Source organism: Pyxicephalus adspersus, chromosome 8 (assembly GCF_032062135.1).
Source record: "Pyxicephalus adspersus chromosome 8, UCB_Pads_2.0, whole genome shotgun sequence".
In the NCBI taxonomy this organism is placed as follows: domain Eukaryota; kingdom Metazoa; phylum Chordata; class Amphibia; order Anura; family Pyxicephalidae; genus Pyxicephalus; species Pyxicephalus adspersus.
Window position 1 is genome coordinate 37,835,739 of NC_092865.1, and position 19,143 is coordinate 37,854,881.

General features: G+C 35.7%; 1 protein-coding gene across 1 annotated transcript in view; it reads right to left on the reverse strand.

Moving 5' to 3' along the window:
• Positions 1-5,243: 5,243 nt before the first annotated feature.
• KIF14 (kinesin family member 14) overlaps positions 5,244-19,143 on the reverse strand; it is a 30,416-nt gene continuing 16,516 nt past the window's right edge. The window contains exons 14-30 of the mRNA XM_072420073.1: positions 18,918-19,102; positions 18,688-18,790; positions 18,433-18,590; positions 18,205-18,352; positions 17,920-18,072; positions 17,498-17,624; positions 16,990-17,083; positions 16,449-16,587; positions 15,742-15,842; positions 15,234-15,328; positions 13,520-13,765; positions 12,559-12,743; positions 11,308-11,466; positions 9,037-9,159; positions 8,518-8,592; positions 7,110-7,233; positions 5,244-6,264 (exon numbers count right to left, since the gene is read on the reverse strand). Of these exons, the coding sequence (XP_072276174.1) occupies positions 6,020-6,264; positions 7,110-7,233; positions 8,518-8,592; positions 9,037-9,159; positions 11,308-11,466; positions 12,559-12,743; positions 13,520-13,765; positions 15,234-15,328; positions 15,742-15,842; positions 16,449-16,587; positions 16,990-17,083; positions 17,498-17,624; positions 17,920-18,072; positions 18,205-18,352; positions 18,433-18,590; positions 18,688-18,790; positions 18,918-19,102 (2,460 nt within the window). The 3' untranslated portion in view covers positions 5,244-6,019. The remainder of the gene's footprint in view (positions 6,265-7,109; positions 7,234-8,517; positions 8,593-9,036; positions 9,160-11,307; positions 11,467-12,558; positions 12,744-13,519; positions 13,766-15,233; positions 15,329-15,741; positions 15,843-16,448; positions 16,588-16,989; positions 17,084-17,497; positions 17,625-17,919; positions 18,073-18,204; positions 18,353-18,432; positions 18,591-18,687; positions 18,791-18,917; positions 19,103-19,143) is intronic.

Genomic DNA, 19,143 nt, shown 5'->3' on the forward strand with positions numbered 1-19,143 from the left:
CTATATAACGTTTGGAATTTTAGAATAACAGCCAGGTAACTAGAGTTTGTAGGTTTAAAAATCTACAACACTTTCATTTAAAAGGTAACAATTCTCTGTCTCTAAACTGGGCTCCAGCATTGTCACACAGGCTATTGATGAAGGCCAGCCAATAGCAATGGGTTCTCTGTGTACCTTAATAACTGGTCAAAAGCAGATGAGTACACCGGTTGCCATTCATAACGTCACTATAGTAAAAAGGTAAAACATATAGTGCTCTATTTTTAAAACAGGGAATCAGACATTCCCTCACAGATTATTTTGTGGAAATCATCCAGGTCCATGAGTTTCAATGGGAGTAATTTTTTCGCACCAGTGAATGTCTGAGGCAATGTCAGATTGAGGCCATAATAAATTATGCACAATAAACACTTTGTATGTAGTGCACTTCTTGGTATGTTCACTTATGTCTGCTTATTACCTTTCATGTACATTATATACTTGCACATTTATAGTTACCTTTCAGGTACATTCACCCATCTTAGTTCACACAATCAAATTGAATAAACAAGAATTTCTATTACACAACATCACCATTTGAATTATTCATAAATATATATTTAACAGTAATTTTGTTTTCAGGGATTAGAAAATAAAAGCTTATTTCAATGATTCACAGCACAATTTTTATTTTCACAACTGACTACTGACCTGGTCACAAAATACCTCTCATAATACTAGAATTGCCTATCCCAACTGCCACAGTAATGCTGGCAGTTTAGAATCCATGTGCGTTTCAAAATTTACATGAGAGTATACAAATATGAGAGTGGTTATTACTGTCCCGTGTGTAATGGTGTGGCTTCTAGAACTATTATCATGATGCTGGCTTCACCACCTAGTACAATGCTCATCTGGAACAAGCACAAAACCAGTAATATATGCAGTGTATAAACTAGCATACAGTATTTAGTTTAGTAAAAGCCCTGGGCATTGAAAAGAGAAACATTGTAACACTGGAGTCTATGTTCAGTGTCTAAAAGGTTGTAATTAAAGCCAACATTCATCAAATTCTATAAAATATATTTTGTGATCACTGTTAGATATTTGGATAGGAAAACATTTTGCATGTCATGTCAAACAGTTTTAAGCTTATACAGTGGTACCTCGGTATAAGTCCGCTTTGGAATAAGTCCTGTTTGGATACGAAAAATTTTGCTTGGTATACAACCTTTGTGCTATGGTCAAAATGAGTCATAACACCGCGAATTTCCAGTACGCCAGTTGCTACCATTCAGTGAACAACCCACGCTATAACGCTCTGTGAATTACATAACATCTCCTCCTCCTCCCTTCTCAGCACCATCCTAGTAGGCACTCGACTCTTCTCAGCAAGGTAAAATGAGGTTAGATTTTATTTTTTTTCATCTAATTGCTTTTGTATTTATGTCATTTAGTATTAAGAAGTGTTTAAATTATTTTATACAGCCCCATCAATGTATAATATGCCAATACCAATAGGATTTTTTGTTTTCATGGGAACGGATTAATTATTTTCCTTTTATTTCTTATGGGAAAAATTTGGTTGGTATGTTAAGTCTGGTATGGTCTGGTTGGTATGGTAAGTCATGTTTGGTATAAATCCAAGAATCTGGAACGGATTAAGGATTTATACCAATGTACCACTGTACTTGTTTTTTTACTTTAGATATAAAAATTGATTTTCAGTTTTCACAAACATTACCCATTGTTTATGGACACTGTTTTTCATAAAACTGCCACCACAATAACTTTTACTCTGCAGCTGAAATTGGTAATCACAGGGGGAGGGGGAAGGCTACATCCAGTCTAACAGGACTGCAAGGAGCTGTAGAATTTGAATTCACTATGGTGATTCCACTGGGACCACTTTACATTCTTCAGGAACTTAAAAGAAAGCACATGCATTTACTGCCGCCATGTGGCAGTCTTTCAAAATGACCTCCTAAAAAATAGCCTGTTGAGGAGTGAAAGGGTTACTATATCCACGCAGTGCTTTGTTTGAAGGATTGCATTTGTGTGTTTACTTTGTGCCAAAACCTTGAAAGGAAGTAGCATTATCCAAATATAGATTTTGATGATTTAGTTGCAGTGGTACAAAAGTATACGACTTAGGAAAAAGTATATGGTTAAGACTCTGCAATGGTACTTCGTGTCCACAATGCAGGATTGGGATGATTTTGTAACTGATAAAACACAGTAAAGTTCTTCCATAATTTAGAAGAATTATCACTAAAAAGGGATAAATTGCAAATGTATGAAGCAAATAGGTGGACACATTTGTGTATACTACCTGTTTTGTTTCCATGCTGGATTTTACAATTATAACAATAAATTGACAGATGATCAATATAATTGACTATCTATCCGGGCCTGACACCTAAAGTGGGGTATCAGAGGTCTCTTTTAAGTGTGATAGTTGCTGCATATCCAGTGCTTAACCACACACCCACACCCCTACACACACACCCATACACACTAAAGTCAAGGTACAACATATAAGGTTATGCAGTTCACAGGCCAACAATAATGTAGTTTCTGACCTCTAAATTTATTAACTAACCTTCATAGCATGGAAAAAAATCTAAAAAGAGTCTTCAGGTTTCAGAGGAATCACACCACTGAGCGTATATAACCAGTGTTTTTCCTTTATATGTTTGTGGTCATCAGGAAGAATGCTGTTTAAAATGGTGATCACTGAAAGGGAACTAAGGACTTCTAACAATCATTGGTTCCAGTGTTAACATACAGAAAACACTGAGGTTCAACTGGCTCTACAGAGTGGTGTCGGTACTGGACACTTTCAGGCACAAGATCAATCCACTACTGTTTAGTGCCTATACAACCCCTGGGAGAATAATAGTTGAGAAAGCTACTCCTCTCCTACAGATTTGCTCTCAAGTCCATTGTTATTGAAGAAATTACAATCTACTTCATAAAGACAAAACCCATTAAAAGGATTCTACTAAAAATATTCAAACAGAATCTTATTTGTTTTCTGCAAATATTAAGTAAGCATTACCAGTTACCCCTCTTTAACTGCTTAGTGGGCAGCTAAAAAAAACTGCATCCCAACAAAAAATCTGTTCAACCATGAATTTGTTTTTAATTTTTTTTATAAGGCAGATTTCCCTTCACTTCCTCACCCAAGGGTGCACCAAGAAATTGCTAAAAAAAATGGAGAAACCAAGCAAAGGTGTGCACAAACTTTTGCAAATCTTTTTAAGTAAACCTTAATTATGGAATGCTGGATAGCTAGCATTCAGCATATGAAGTATCTCTTTTGCCAACTGTAATTGGGAGCTTTGCATTTTTCCTATTCAATGGATGCTGAAACAAATGTGTAGGTTGCAGCAGTTGACCGCCCCTTCAGAAAGTTCTAGTTGCCTGACTGGATTTATTATTTTGAGCTACAGGCCAAGAACAAGCATGCATACAGTGAATTTAGAATACTAGATCTGTAGTTCTGGGTTGGTGGCTCAAAGATTAAAGCCAGTGGATGAACGTCAAAGGCAAGTATCCAGTATTTTCAAGAGAAATAGGAAATGTTAGAAAGTTTGTATTAAATAATAAACTGCAAAAAGGCAAAAATTTAAACTTTACTGGTCTGTTGGCTCTGAGACAATTTCAAATGACATGCTCAGAGGTTAACCAAGAGAACACCTACGCGTAATTCAGTTTATATAATATAGATCCATTCTCACAACTTCAATTATTATTTAGACAAAGCAGAATTGTTTCCATAAAATGAAATTTTGTTCAGTGATTAATATAACATGACGAATTAGGTCAGAAGCACACAATGAACTTCCATGTTATGTAGACCATACTGGGGATTAAACTGACAGCTGTGCGATTCAACAGACCAGGGCGCAAACCAGAGAGCTGTTTTTACAGCAATTTGTTCTGTAAAGATTGTATTAGCAGATGTCCATAATATTGGCCAGAGCATACAGTGGAAGTCACTTCAAACAGACAATGATTACATATCTCAAGACTAGGGAAATTCAAACAGAATTATTGAGAAAACATAACTTGAGATTTAGTTTCGGATTTACAGCTAATATTCCAAAGGGATTCAGGGTATATAATTATGGGTTAAAAGGGCACAGAGTTTTTTAGAAGGCAAATTAAAATGTTTACAATACACAGCTCTTTTTTTAAAAACATAGTAGGCCAAAGAAATTTCCTCCCTCAAAAACAAAAAAATACTCAGATTTGTGGGGTTACAGATTGGTTGTTTTTTTAACTTCTTGGCATGCCACAGTAAGTTGTAATTTATTTAAAGAATCTTGAATTTTACTGTGTCTAAATCAAAAGGCGCAATCTGCTAGAATTATGTCAGTCAGCTGCAGACAGGAGAAAAATGTTTCCTCGGTCTTCCTAGCCCAAGTGATCAGATTTTGAAGAGCATGTTAAATTAGTGATTCTCAATGTGCTGCAGAATCTCATTTGCCAGCAAGGAAGCAGTAACAGAACAACATCTTGTTGGTTAGGTCAGCGAGGAAGCAACATTTTCAGAACAGAGGGGTAATGTCAGAGTTGAAAGCAATATTGGTATCATTGATGCAACACTTTGGATAACCAAACTGCACACCTAATGGTATTTACTTCCTAGATATGGTTACAAGTCACTAGACCGATAGGGAAGTCCCAGTAACGGAGTCAGAAATGATAAAAAGCATGTCATTAGTGTACAAAGCTTAGTCATTCAATGGGACTGCTACCTGATGGGGACCCTGTGTATCCTTAAAATCATAAAATGTGCTCTACAATAGTGACTTTCCATGAAGGCCTTAATATTCAACAAAGCTTGGTGTGCTGACAAATTTCATTCATAGGATTGCCAGTGTGATATGAATTTACAATGTAAGTGTGCGGTAAGCAAAGTTGTACACAGTAGAAGTGGGCTGACCTGTGCCGTACATTTTCACATGCAGGTTAAGATACAAACGTTATTGCAAAATCATGAAGATTAAAGTGGTATTGTCACTCACATAGATCACAGTATTTGCCTTGACCTTCTGCTTTGCTTCTGAAGGGCTTTCTACAATTCTGTTTTAGAAATACTGTATCAGATCATGCAAATAAGCATGAAGCAAAAAAATCGATTTCAAATTTTTTTCCAATAAAATGGCTCATGCTTACTAAATACTCAAGAATATAGCAAGACTGCCAACCAGGTTAGCTTTGTTGTAGACAGAATAACATAGCTGCATGCACTATTGAAGTTTTCATTCTGTATTTTATTTTGTGTTAGAACATTATAAATATAGGCACTGGAAAAGAATTTGCAAATACTTATTATTCTATTTACACATATTTATTCCCAAATTAGCAGCCCATAGACCTTAAAGCAAGCATGTGCTGTATGCCATTTACACTTTTGTCATTCCCAGGTAAGTACCCCATACACCTCCAAGAAAATTATTGCTTTAGTCAGGAAGGGCAACAGGTTTACTTCAAAGGCAGAACCATCCGAAACTCTGCACACTCTTTTCCTGCCACTTGATTTTGAGTAAAGAAAATACCAGATGCTTTTAAGTATGGATGAAACTTGCACTTTGTACTATTTGACAGCTCTGATGCATGACAACACAGGGTTCTAGTGCTTTTACATGGAGGCAAGGAAAATGTCCTCAGTTCTGTGTAAGATCCAAGTCATGACACTGGGTTTCCCTTCACAGCCAAACAAAGTGATGAGGAACAAAAGGAAGATCTGTGTACACAGCTACAGCATCTACCATTGGAGTGAACATGTTGCATGGCCTGGACACAGCACAGGTTTATATAAATGCTCAAGTCCCACATACACATTTAGAAATGCAGATTAGATTCATAAAAAAAATCTAATCAACACAGTCATCAACACAGGAAAACATATACATTTATACAAGGACATATACAAGTGATATCTAAAAACCTGTTCTGTGTACAGTTGCTTTAAGCATGCAGTGCAATTTTTTTAAGCATTAGATTTGAATACAGTTTTTGATGATAATTACACCCACTGTATAGTGCTGGGTGAGAATACAGAATTGCTCAGTGCACCTAGTGGCTGAACGTAGTTAGCTTTGTTGTAATCCCTCTTTTGAACGGCACATAACAAAGCCTCCGACAGATTTCTAAACTCTCCCAAATTGATTATATGCAGTGTCCATGGCAGGCAGATCTTGTTCAATAGAGAGGAAGAAGAGTGAATGTCGTTAAGCGTTGTAAGTATATGTGAGGTATCTGTGCCTGTACCTGTTATTTAAAAGTAAAGAAAAAAAATTCTATTTAAAAAAAGATAATGTAAATAACAATGAATATGCGTAGTTATAAAACCCATAGCTCCCAAATTAATTAAATCAGTATACCCAAATGAGATTTAAAGCCACATTTTTTTTAAATATAAAATATCTAAATATCTTTTTTTTTTAAATATAAAATAATGAGTATATGTACACTTTCAAAATGCCTATCTCACTGGCTTCCAAATAATACTAAACATTTTAAGATAGCTTTTTAATAAATGCAAAAATAACTGTTGGTCATGTCATAGTTTCAGAGCTTCCTTGTGTCCTCTGTACTCTGCCTGTGTAATCTCAAGGAATCCCTTGCAGCTTTAATTATTGAATAAAGAAGATTGATCAAGTGATCGTATGGGTGCCAAAATTACTTCAATATAAACCCCAAATGCAGGTCAACAATGTAAACAAACTTCAAGGCTGCTTCAGTAAGTCTAACATTCCTGTACTGCCACACACTGTTACTTAAAAGATTGTTCCAGGTCAGTGATGCAGACACTACGGTAGAGTAGTAATAGTTAGGGATTTACACAATGACAGCCTTTATACTTTACAAATATTTAATAGAAACAGCTAAGTGTAGGAGGAATTGTCTTCTAGCCATGGGTGACTACACTTTTTTTTAAAAAAAGCAGAATGCCTAAGGCAATTTTATCACTAATTATTAATTTACATTTACTGTTTTTTTTTTTTTTTAAATACAGTTTTCCTTATTCAAGTGTTACTGCACAGATCAAAATATATTGTGTTTATATACAACTTAGAAATACATACTAAAATGATACTTTGAGACACTTCTACCTTTTAATACAGAAGTGACCATGTGCCGCAGCAAATCCATACACGTTTTCATATTACGCAGTGCTGAACTTAGGGAGGTCTGAACACTGAAAGCTGAATCCTTGAGTACAAGGTCCATGTTTAGCTAGTAAAAAAAGGTAAAAAAATACAATTAGAAATGACTAAAAAAGCTCAATAGAAGAATTACGGACAACAAGAAAAACATTCCAACCCAAAATGTTAAAAAATCTTCTTACTCCATGTAGAAGTGATGGACCCCTGAAACACAGCCCCCTCTCCAGAAAGGTGCATCTGGCCTTCTACTCTTTTTAGTCTAGGCCATGAATGTGTGACAGATTTCAATAAAACAACAGTCTTAGCTACTGATTTGGTTTACAGTCTTGGCTCTGATGAGGTTTACATAATACAATCTATCCATGCGATATAATGTAGCGGGGAGCGGAGTCCAAACTCTAAAAGAAAAGGATTCTACTTTAGCTTATAATGAACTGTGTAAGGAGGACCATCAATGTTATTATATATAGAAGTGTGGTTTAGGGGTCCAGGCTTTGTGTGCAGGTCAAAAAACTTAAATGAAAGAACTATCTGTGTTCCAAGCAAAGCTGTATTTAATATGTTCCTTGCATAGGGTATAATATAGCTTATCATCTGTAGGTAAACCTGAATCACTTTGAAGAGCCCTAATCAAAAGTGGTAAACATTTATATTACTTATAATACCCAGGTTGTCTATAGCAGTGGTTGCCAAACTTTTCGGTCCCGTGGTCCACTGAAATTACTGTGGTCCACTAAAATTGCATGCACGGGACGCCGGGTGTCACTTAAAGGGGAAGAAACCTCCCCCAGAGTGATGTCATGATGATATAACCCCACCGGTGGGCGGGTTGTGTACAGGAACACAGCCTGCTCACTTCCCTGAGGCTGAGATTTGTACGGGGGATGTGGTCCATGGTTCTGGCTGCAGACCACCAAAATTTTCTCAAGGACCACCGGTTGGCGACCACTGATCTATACATCACCTATTTTGTTGCCCATCATCTCTAATAAAAATGGCAAACTACAAAAACACCAATGAATGAGCTAGACTTGTACAACTAGTAAAGTCCAGTCTACTGCTGTTATTTGTCGTGTTTTACCTCCTATGCATTTGTACCAGAGCGTGTGCTCCAGATTGCAGAAGCTTTCTCAGCACTAGTAACTTTATGTAATGACTGTTTTTCCCTATCATCTATCTTAATTGGCGTACTTGTAAACCTTTGTTTGGTTTCTTTTATTTTATTTTTTTTCTTGGATATGGTGTATGTATAGGATTTATTTGTTTAACTGTATCTGATATACTTTGCATTTAAAAAAAAATTAGAAAAAATGCGGGTGCCAACATCAAAAACATAAGAACAAACTATTTATACCTTTTTAAAGTCTGCCAGAGATTTACTGAATAAGCCAGCTAATTTCAATGATGTATTTTTCATCTCATCCAGTACCTAGAAATAGCACAACACAATGAGTTACTAAAACTATTGCTGTCAACTGCAATAGTGGCATAGACATTGAAGATGTAGAATGACTGTCTCTTTTTTCAAGCCCCTTTATACAGATAAGTCAACACTGGACAGGACACATCTAAACAGAATAGTGACCAAATAGGTTAGAAAACTCTTTTCTCTGATGCATCTCCTCCTCCCGTTGCCATATTCAAAAACACAGTTGCCCCATGCTGCTGGTTCAGTATAGCAGTAGTGTTTACTGACAGAATTATACCTACATGACATAAATCAAACTGTTTTGCAATAAAGACCATAGTTTTATATTATAAAAATGCTGAAAATCTGTAAAGGATTTGCATCAAAACCAAAAAAAGCTGACGGTATTCTTAAAGTTTCCCAAAATGTGCACTGGATTTTAGCTAAAAAATTAATTTGATTTACCTGATCGTTAACAGTGTACCTCTGGATTTCAGTCTGCATTATGTCAGCATATTTTAATCCACTTTCAGTTAGGTTTTTAAGTCCAACACAAAATCCAAGGTTGAGAGCATCAATGAAGGATTTCTAGAAGAAAATATTTTGTTACAGATACATATAAAAAAGGTAGCTAAAAATCTATCTAAAAAAAAAGCTAAAAAGGTAAAAATGCAAAGTGGAACGTATGTCTATCATAACCTACTGTACATGTTATTATAATGAATAGGCTAAACATAAATAATGGATCTGAGAAAAAAAAGGGATCTGCACACACCATACCTCATTCAGTTAATGTGCGGAAAATGTAATAGAAAAATGTACAGCCAAAACTAAACATGAATTGATCACTGAAATCTAGTAATGTTGGAGTTCTAGGGTAGTGTGAAGTACTGTTAGGATATTACTCTCAAAGTAAAAAATTAAAATAGACGGCAATTGAGTTTAGATCAGGCATAGGCAAACTACAGCTCAATGGGGATGTTTCTCCAACCTTTTGGGTGTTATGCCGCTCTGGCCGGATCAGGAGAAGGACCCAGCCGGGGGGGCGCACCGGCCAGAGCTGCGGAACACATCCCCGATCTGCGATGGGAGAGTGGGTGGGGTTATACCATCATGACGTCACGTTCAGGGAAAAAAGGGACTAGGAAACAGTATCACCAACATAAAAACGTGTTTACTGGTATAAATCCTTTTGTATATGTCCAAGACTCATAAGGCTAAAAATCATCAATTACCACTTACCATATAAAGGAATAGAATAGTTTTTACATTTCTGTTATTGGCATTCCTATTCCTTAATAATTTTGGCTACTAAACACATTAATACATATATTTTTAGTGATACCATTATGCAAAACATATTTTATTTTCTATGCAATCCTCTAGGCAAATTAATTTCTGTAAAGAACAAACTTTTTTGTTTAGTTTGAGATTAGTTGTTTGAAAAAAATTAGAAAAATGATATATATGATATGACTCAGGGGCCACAATGGGTTCTAAAATTTGAGGGACCAGACCAGGATCATCAGATGGATGGAGTGCCGAGACGGGTGTCACTGAACGTGGCGACATGTCGCCATAACCCCACCCACTCTCCCTTCGCAGATTTGAGCCTGTGATGGGAGAGTGGGCAGGTTGTTATGCCCACTTTCCTGAGCCCCCGATTTGTACAAGGGACATGGCCCATGGCTCTGGCCGGTGCAGCCCCCCAGGGGGGTCCTCCTGAAATAAAACTGAAATTATTACAAAAATTAATTCTGGTAGAAAGCACATTAAATGTATTTACAAATGAAATGAAGGCTTTTTTTTTTTTAAGGAATGTGCCAAAAAAAAAAAAAAAATAATATTAAAAGTTTAATATGAATATTTATAGTTAAAAGAAACACACTGATATTAAATGCAGACCTTATTGACCTGGCATTCTAATTATGTCCATATTTTTATGTCAAAATCAGTACATTGTTTAGTTTGGAAATTTGTTGTTTAATATTTTAGGTCTGTAAATTCTCTGGGTTAACTCCCGGGTATGATAAATTTTGAAACACAAATCATAAAATATAAGATAATGAATAATTGTATTTATACATTTATTGATAAATATAAATAAAATAAACTTTATTTATTTTTTTTAATTTGTCCAAACAAGGGTACAATAATAGCATAAACTTTTGGATTTATTATTTATAACTTTATCACTGTGATCAATGTTTTAAAAGCAGATTACAATGTAATCTGCTTTTAAATTTCCTGCTAAGTTACGCCTCCCCAGTGTATCAACGCTTCACGCATTACATCAATCACACCGGGGATCGCGGAGGACGCCGCTGGATTGAGAGGAGCAGGTAGGATTTTTTTTTTTCCCTACCCCAAGTGTTGCTCGGCGTTACCACTTTTGGCATGTAAAATTCACCCTGAGCCACACTCGTGAATACATTGTATTTCTGAATCATGCCTCCTGGAGAGGATACACTTTCAGCAGTTAAGCTTGGTGATCCATCAAACCTGAAATGGATCTAGTCCAGGATTCAAAACATTCTAATTAATAGCAAATGACTTAAGAAATCCACTCCATGTTTTGCTGGATCACCCAGCTTCACTGATGAAAGTGTATCCTCTCCAGTCTTAGGGAGCCTTAATAAATCAAGTTCACTGCGTGTGGTACTTAACTTAACATGGCATCTGATATAAAAACAAAAAAAGTTGCAGCAGATATATTTAAATAAGGAGAATTTTTACCTGTAAAAATGGTGTCTCTCTACATTCCTCTTTGGGAAGATGTATTTGAGTATCAGTTAGTGCAGCTAAGTGTCCAATATCTTGCAGTATTTGCTCTACTGTATAACTGACTTTAGCCTTGGCTTCTGTAACCATGGCAGATATATCAGAGGAGCATCCCTAAGAATTAAAAGTGGAGAACAAATAGATAAATTAATTTGTATTGTAAACCTAAAAAAAAATGTATACATCAATTGTACAGTGTTTTTTAAACAAGATGACCCATGCCTTTATATTCAATTTTAATGTAAGCAGAAATACTTTGAGATCTGGCCATGTTTCTACTGTATATCCCCTGTAGCATTTTTCCCATATCCATCAATGCTAACTCATAGGTTAAGACCCATGGAAACGCTAACAGACATGTACAACTATTCTTTCATAAGAACAGCGTGACTGAGCAAAAGAATGGCAAGCCTGCAGTCATTTGTCAGTTTGTGACATCACAGACATGCAAGCCACACTCCAGCCCATCTTGTTGACCACAAGAATGCAGTTCTATTGGCACCTAGATAATATATAAGGTATATATTATCTAGTCTCTGCAGGGCCACCAACCTGTTTGGAACAAGAAAGAGAATGAAGAGGGACCCTGGAATAAAAGTAAGTATTACTTAAAACTTGGGGGGGGGGGGAACTGTAATTCTACTTTAAAACCCAACGTTGTGTGGAAAGGGTGAAGATGAGCTTGGAATACTTACAGAAAATAACCTGACAAAACAAAACAATCCAACTTATCCAAAATCTGCTGCCACTTTTGTCCAAGTGCACCTACTGTAATTCAACCCATTTTCTGTGGGCACATAAAAACACCCGCAGAAACCGTTTTTTTTTTTTTTTTTACACAGAAAGTGGGACTCACAGAGGCATATGGCCTGATTTATTAAAGCTCTCCAAGGCTGGAGAGGATACACTTTCAGTTGTTTGCTAACAAATAGCAAATGACTTTTAAGAAATCCCTTCCAGGTTTGGTGGATCACCCAGCTTCAGTGCTGAATGTGTACCCTCTCCAGCCTTGGAGAGCTTTAATAAATTAGGCCCATAGAAGAAGACCCTGAGATGTCATGTGACCAGAGCAAAAACCATCACTCCAAAAATATATGTGTATATCAAACAATAAAAAAAGGGAAAGAGTGGGAATTGTACAGTGAGGGTGAGCTTTTTAAGAAATGATTGCCATATTTAACTATAACATTAATAACACAATTTCACCTGTAAAAGCAGCTGCAAGTATCCTCCAAGCTTCCTGATGTTCAACAACAAACTATCAGCAGGTTTGTCAGTCTCTTGGCTTTCAGTAAAACAGTCTAACAAATGCTTTGTTAACACAACTGACTGCTGAAAAGCAGAGGTCAGCTGGATGCTATGATTTTGTGCTTCCCGGTTAACCACGAACACTGGAAAGACAATAAAAGAGTCTTAATTTAGAAAAAAATAAGCATGTTTAGCAGGTAGTAAGACAAATCCTATGCAAATATTATAAGCAACATGTTCCTCTGTCACCACTAAAAATAAGGAGGCTCAATAAACCTATCAAGATCTCAATTACAGAAACAAAACTTGAACCAAATTATCTAAGAATAGCAAATGGAAACCACAATTATTACCCACTAAGGCCTGGATTCAAAAACACTATGGAATTCAAGTAAAAAAAACAAGATATGCAATGAATGTGGGTGAAATTCCATTATGGCAACACCTAATGTGGCCTAGTAGTGTGTATGGGCCCCCCCATGTGCTTGTATTGACTCCTGGCATTTGAACACACTTCTGATGATACAGCAGACGGTGTCCTAAGGCGATGGATCTGCATGGAGTAGGAATGTGAGTAAGGCGTGGGGCTCACAAGCCACCCTTATCAAAAACATATATGTGACATAGAAAAACAAAACATGCATGGGTAGCATGCTTCATTACCTAATTATTATTGAAGTAAAATGATGGTAAATGGGTATTTACTATTATTTTACTGCTTTTCATTATAAGCAAGTCCACAGGATGATGACTTAACAGGTAAAACTTTATCTACTACCATGAACATTACATTTAGATTGTCCACAGTAGTAAAAAGAAAAAAAAAAAGGAATTAAGCCACTCTCATTTAAAAGTATATCTAAAAACACACTGACAAGCTAAGTCAAACATAATATATAAAGTTTATATCAATACTTACTGCCCTCTGTGCTGTCCTCGTCCTGTTGCTCATATGCCTGGGAGACAGCATGAACTCCTTTGCAAACCGTTTCTAAACAGGAGACCAGACTGTCCGCAATGCTGCTCTCATCTGAATGACTATGACCCAGGTACTCCAATGCACATCCTAATAAATCCTTACAGATTCCAGGTAGATGTGAATCATTACCATTAGAACATACACTGCTGGACTTGCTCAGAAAACTACTGGACTTGGTCATCAAACCTGTTGGTAGAATATAAAATGTAATAAATGCTTAGTAGTATATTAGAGATATACAAGGTAAAAAAAAATTACAGCAACAAGTAATAAACCCAAACAGCAAACACATTTTCTGCAATTTACTACATATTTAAAAATAAACTATGAAAGGCTAAAAGTGCAAATTCAGAAAACCCAATTTATTTTGTTTTCGACAATGTTTGTGGTGAGGTAAAATCTCCACAATGGGTTCAAAGATAGGAAGGTAGGAAATAGGATTTTGTCCTATCAAATGTAAACCAATAAAATTGTTGGAGAAGCAAACAAAGCCTATTTTATTTAAATACGTCTTCATTCCTCTCCCATTGTCTCTCCTAAACAACACTGGAATGTGTTTGACAGCATTTTTCACATGTTATAGGAACACATACAATTATGCCTGGTATTTCATTTTCTGTAAGGCCACATGATGGGCAGGGTCCCAAGTTATGCCACTAATAACAAACATGGGTTCAAACATTTAATGTGGAATTAATAAGATCAATCTAGACACAGATCGAGTGAATGGGAGTGATCACTACTATTTGTGCTACAATTTATCTTTAGTCTCCAAATCCTTCTTTTTTACATTTACATCCTTATTTAGTATGACATGGAATAGTAATAAATAAGTAATATAAATTTAAATTCACTTTAATTTAAGCTGTAATAGGGACAAAAGGCAAGCAAGAAATAACATCTAAATAACATGAAGTTCTATGTTTGAAGCGTTATCTTGAAACCAGGTTTGACTCGCATTTTGTGCTTTGAAAATGCATTCCGTTTTGTGCTGAAAACAAATAAGGGATTTAGGGTCTGACACAGGAACAGTCACTTTGCACAAACTGATGCAGAAGCCTATATTACAGGAAACACTGGACACAGGCATAGAGATATAATGGGTGTGATTGACATGTGTGATAAATGTGAACCTAGTCAGACATTTTGTTTAAATTGAACCTTTAACTGAAATAAAATATCAGCTTGCACTTTTTGTGCTCCCTGCTCTTTCCCTAATCACCTACTCTCAGTAAATAAAAAAAATAATTGCTGGGAATCTGTGTGCTTCCAGGTAGATTCCTATAAAATGCAGACCAGGTAAAATTTCATGAAAAGACACTGCATTCTAGCAAGATTCCAGCTGGTTATCTTCCCAGGAAAGTGGAGTTTTTCTTGCCAAGAGGTCATGAACAGGTGACTGGGAGAAGGTAAGCAATATTCTTTTTTTTCCTTTTAGGTGGATTTTTACCTACTAAAAGTGGACAACCTATTTTAGTGGAAGGGCAACTTTAACAGTTAACTTGTTTAAGTGCACCAATCAATATCACCTTTAAATTGTATCACAATATAATTAAAAACATATAAGAATTCAAGAACTTTGTCTCATCACTCTGCAGAAACAAATGTATTATTTTTTTAAACAACACCATGCAGTAAAGAGTGAATAGATTACCTGATGAATATCCGGATTGTAAACTTTGAATAGGATGAACTCGTATTTCATACAGACATCCTGAAATTCTTTTGTTCTTCATTAGACTTTTGCTCCTTAGAAAATAAAATATGTCCCCTTCACTTATATACAGAATTTCAGTAGAAGTCAGTTTAAATCATCACAATTTTATTGCAAAAGTCAGAATTAAAAAAATCGAAAAAGGAACATTTAAGCTATGCCACTGAACCAGACATATAAGGCAGTAACGCTGCTACATCACACTACATGTCAAGCATAGGTGATCCTCTAAAATAAGATTTGTATTCAGGTATGTATAGTCTAAAAAGGCAAGTAGCAGAATAAATGTATTTATCTAAGCAACATATTTGGAGGACTATCCACTCCAATTGTCCTACTTACAGTTTATGTTATATAGATCCAATGGCGTTTACGTTTGCAAAATATGTGTGCATCATTTAAATTGTTTTATTTCACAAATGCATATTGCAGTGTCACTACACTTTACCTGCGCCTCGAGAAATTAGACAATGATGATTTTGACAATTCTGGCTCCCATTCATCTGTTGGATCATAAAATATATCATCTTCCTTTGGACTACCATGATTCTAAAGATATTGCAAACAAAGTATTTAAGGTAATTTGTGATGAATATTTAGATAAACTTGCATACGAAAATTATAAATGTGATCTTTATTTTAAAATACATTTTTATTGGAACAATGCTCATTGTAAAGCATACAGTTCTATCTTTCAAAAAACATTCAACATGTGTTATGGTAAAAAAAAAAAAAATATATATATACCGTATTTTTCGGACCATAAGACGCACTTTTTTTCCCCCTAAAGTGGGGGGAAAATCAGGGTGCGTCTTATGGTCCGAATTGCCTCAATGTGTTTGCTACATACATGCTTCCAGTAGTATTCCAGTGATTGTAGTTTACTGCCTCTTTGTCTCTCAGGAACTTTGATATATTACATTGAATTAATAAGCAAGCTAATTTCTAGCTTGCCTATTAATTCAATGTAGTATCTGCATTCATAACTATTTTTGTTTTGCAAGGATGCAAGCTGAACTTAAATTACTAAAAATCTACACATTTTAGAAGATCCTACACCCCTCAATGTTATCACACAGTAAGTAAGCATTTTGTTTTGTTCAGTGAATAATGCTGTTTGCGCTGTGTATTTTAAGCTTTCCACTTATCATTTACCTCATATAAGTCCTTCATGGCAGCCAGCTTGTACTCAAACTTATCCAGATTCCAGAATGTTACAATTCCCATCTTAAGGTTTCTGACCTGGATTTGTACTGAATTACCAGGTATGTTTTCCTTATCAGTCACTTCATGTCTGGAAAAATGTACATTATAATAATGAAGAAATTACGGAAAGAAATACGGACATAAATTGAAGTTTTGCTTTAATTTAAACCTAAAACAAGTCCCAACTAGAAGTAGGCACTACATGATGTTTACTAACTTTATCAGAATCATCATTTCTATAACCTTCTTTCACTATAATATTGCAACTTTTCTTGATTTTGATGAGTTAAATCTAAAATATTTATTATTTTCTTGAACATTGAGGAACACAAAAAACAAAATGATTGGACACCAGGTGATGCTGAAAACTTATCTGGTATCAGCTTCAGGCATTACTTCTTTGAGCTTGCCAACTATAGGTGTTGCTAGATTTGAGAAATTGTACAAACCTGTGCTCCTTTATGAGGCAGCGCTTGCCATAAACACTTACCTACTAAATACAGTATGTTTTCGGAGTTTGGCACTAATTGTGTTTGCCTCCTGAATCATAACAGACAGTTTCAGGGAATTCCAAGTGGGTGGAACTGAAAAATAGAATTTGTTTGAATTTAACTTATATTGAAACAGATGCTATTCTATATTTATGCAACTCTATTGGGGATGTATTTGTTACACTTGGCAAATAGAAGCTAAGTATGTACTTAAAGCAACAGCGAAAGAATCACACTTACAATATTAGGTATTAGTGACTACACCTTACAGTTTCAGTAGCTTTACACCCCTATTTGTATCTGACAATCTTTACAGTAAACATCCCCAATCATATTTAAAAGGCAAAATAAATAGTCATAAAATAGCACATCTAACGTAACTGAATAAAGATCTTGTCTAATGTAAATGCCATTCTACTAAACCTCATAATACATATTTGAAAAGCCTTTTTTACCAACCAAATAAACCAAATTCAAAGTGCATATATTTTATTAACATATAGTTACCTGACATACTCTTTCCTCGGCTATTCTTCTCTTTTTGAAGCATCTCCACCTCTTTTGCAATTTTCTGCTTTTCATCCTCCAAAGCTTGCAAAATCTTGGCATGGCGGACTGTGTGATCTTCTAATTCCTGTCCAAATATATAAAGACTTACATTAAGGTCTTACAATTAAATATTCCATGGTTACATTTAAGTCCTAGAAAGACCATAATAGCTCAAAAGCTTGGGCAGGACTACCCTTTAGTTGCAAATTTTCTTACTTTCTGTCTGGTATGCCATCAGACACGAAGTGAGTAAAGACCCCCTAGCAAGGCAGTTAAAAAAAAACTTGCCCCATGTTGTAATAGTTCCCCACTCAAAAACCAGGAAAAACATCTGACTTCACATTTACTTTAACCTACATGTAGCATAACCAATGGTTTACCTGCTTGGTGGCCAGAGTTTCCATTTCTAATCTCCTTTTGTTGATCTGAATCTCCTGCTGAAGATGAAGCTTTACTTCCTCCAGTTCTTTGATTTTACTGGCAGCTTTCTGAGTGGTCATTTCCTGCTGCCGTTTTCTTCGAGTTTCCTCTTTCTGCAAAAATTTATAACTGGTGTAAATATCTCAGTAAAATCTGAGAAAAAATAACTCTTATCTGGTAGATCCTTTAGATTTAGTAATCACACTTTAAAAAAGAAAACCTATAAGTAGACTTTGGACACTCACTAGCTCGGCTTCCAGTGCTTTGATCTTTTCTTCATAGGCAGACTTTTGGCAGGTGAGCTCCTGCTGAGCCATCTCTTTTGCAATCTGGATTCCTTGCATCATCTCCTCCTTTGCTCTTAACCGTGCTTCTTCAATCTCCTCTTCCAATCTTTAAAGCAAAACAAGTTAGCATTTAGGGTTGCATAAAAACATGTAAATGTAAAAGACTATGAAAAAGTGTTTACACACTTGGCTCTCTGGGCTTTAAGAAGTTCATTCTTTGCGTATTCAAAGTCTTTGGGACCTTCTGAGCATAGAATAGAAACACGCGACGGACCCTTTTGTTGAACCTCCACAGGATGGTTGAATCTGAAGTAGTGATCTCCTCCCAGAATCACACGATCACCCTGAATGATACAAATTGTTATATTACCTATAAAGATAAACTAATACATTTCCTTATACTTTCACAGGGCTTCAACAAAACTAAAATGTTGAACTTACATGATGAAGAATGGTAGAAGATGAAATCTCGTTACCATTAACATATGTCTTTGCCTCTCCATTAGGGATTATTCTGACTACATTGTCAATATTTGTAATGATACTGCCAAAAGACAAAAAAAAGGAGTTAATCATGAAGGGCCTAAAACTTTGTCTGCAGACCATTGTTTTCAACAGATTTGGATTTTGCAGTCATCTTCTCCCAAGGATTACTGTTCATATGGCCTTACCAATGATTTTCAGCAATAAGAGCTCCAGACAATTGGATGTCATGAGATGAGTTTTTACAGTATTTTCCCACAGTGGTCCTTCCTTCTTTTATCATGTACAGTAACATCTCTGATAGCTGAGGATCTTCATTCAAATTTACAAGGTTTGGCAAACGGTTGTCCATTTTAAAGGTAATTCCTGCTTTCTAATTGGAGCAAAGCAAAACTAACGTGAAAAGAGTAGCTT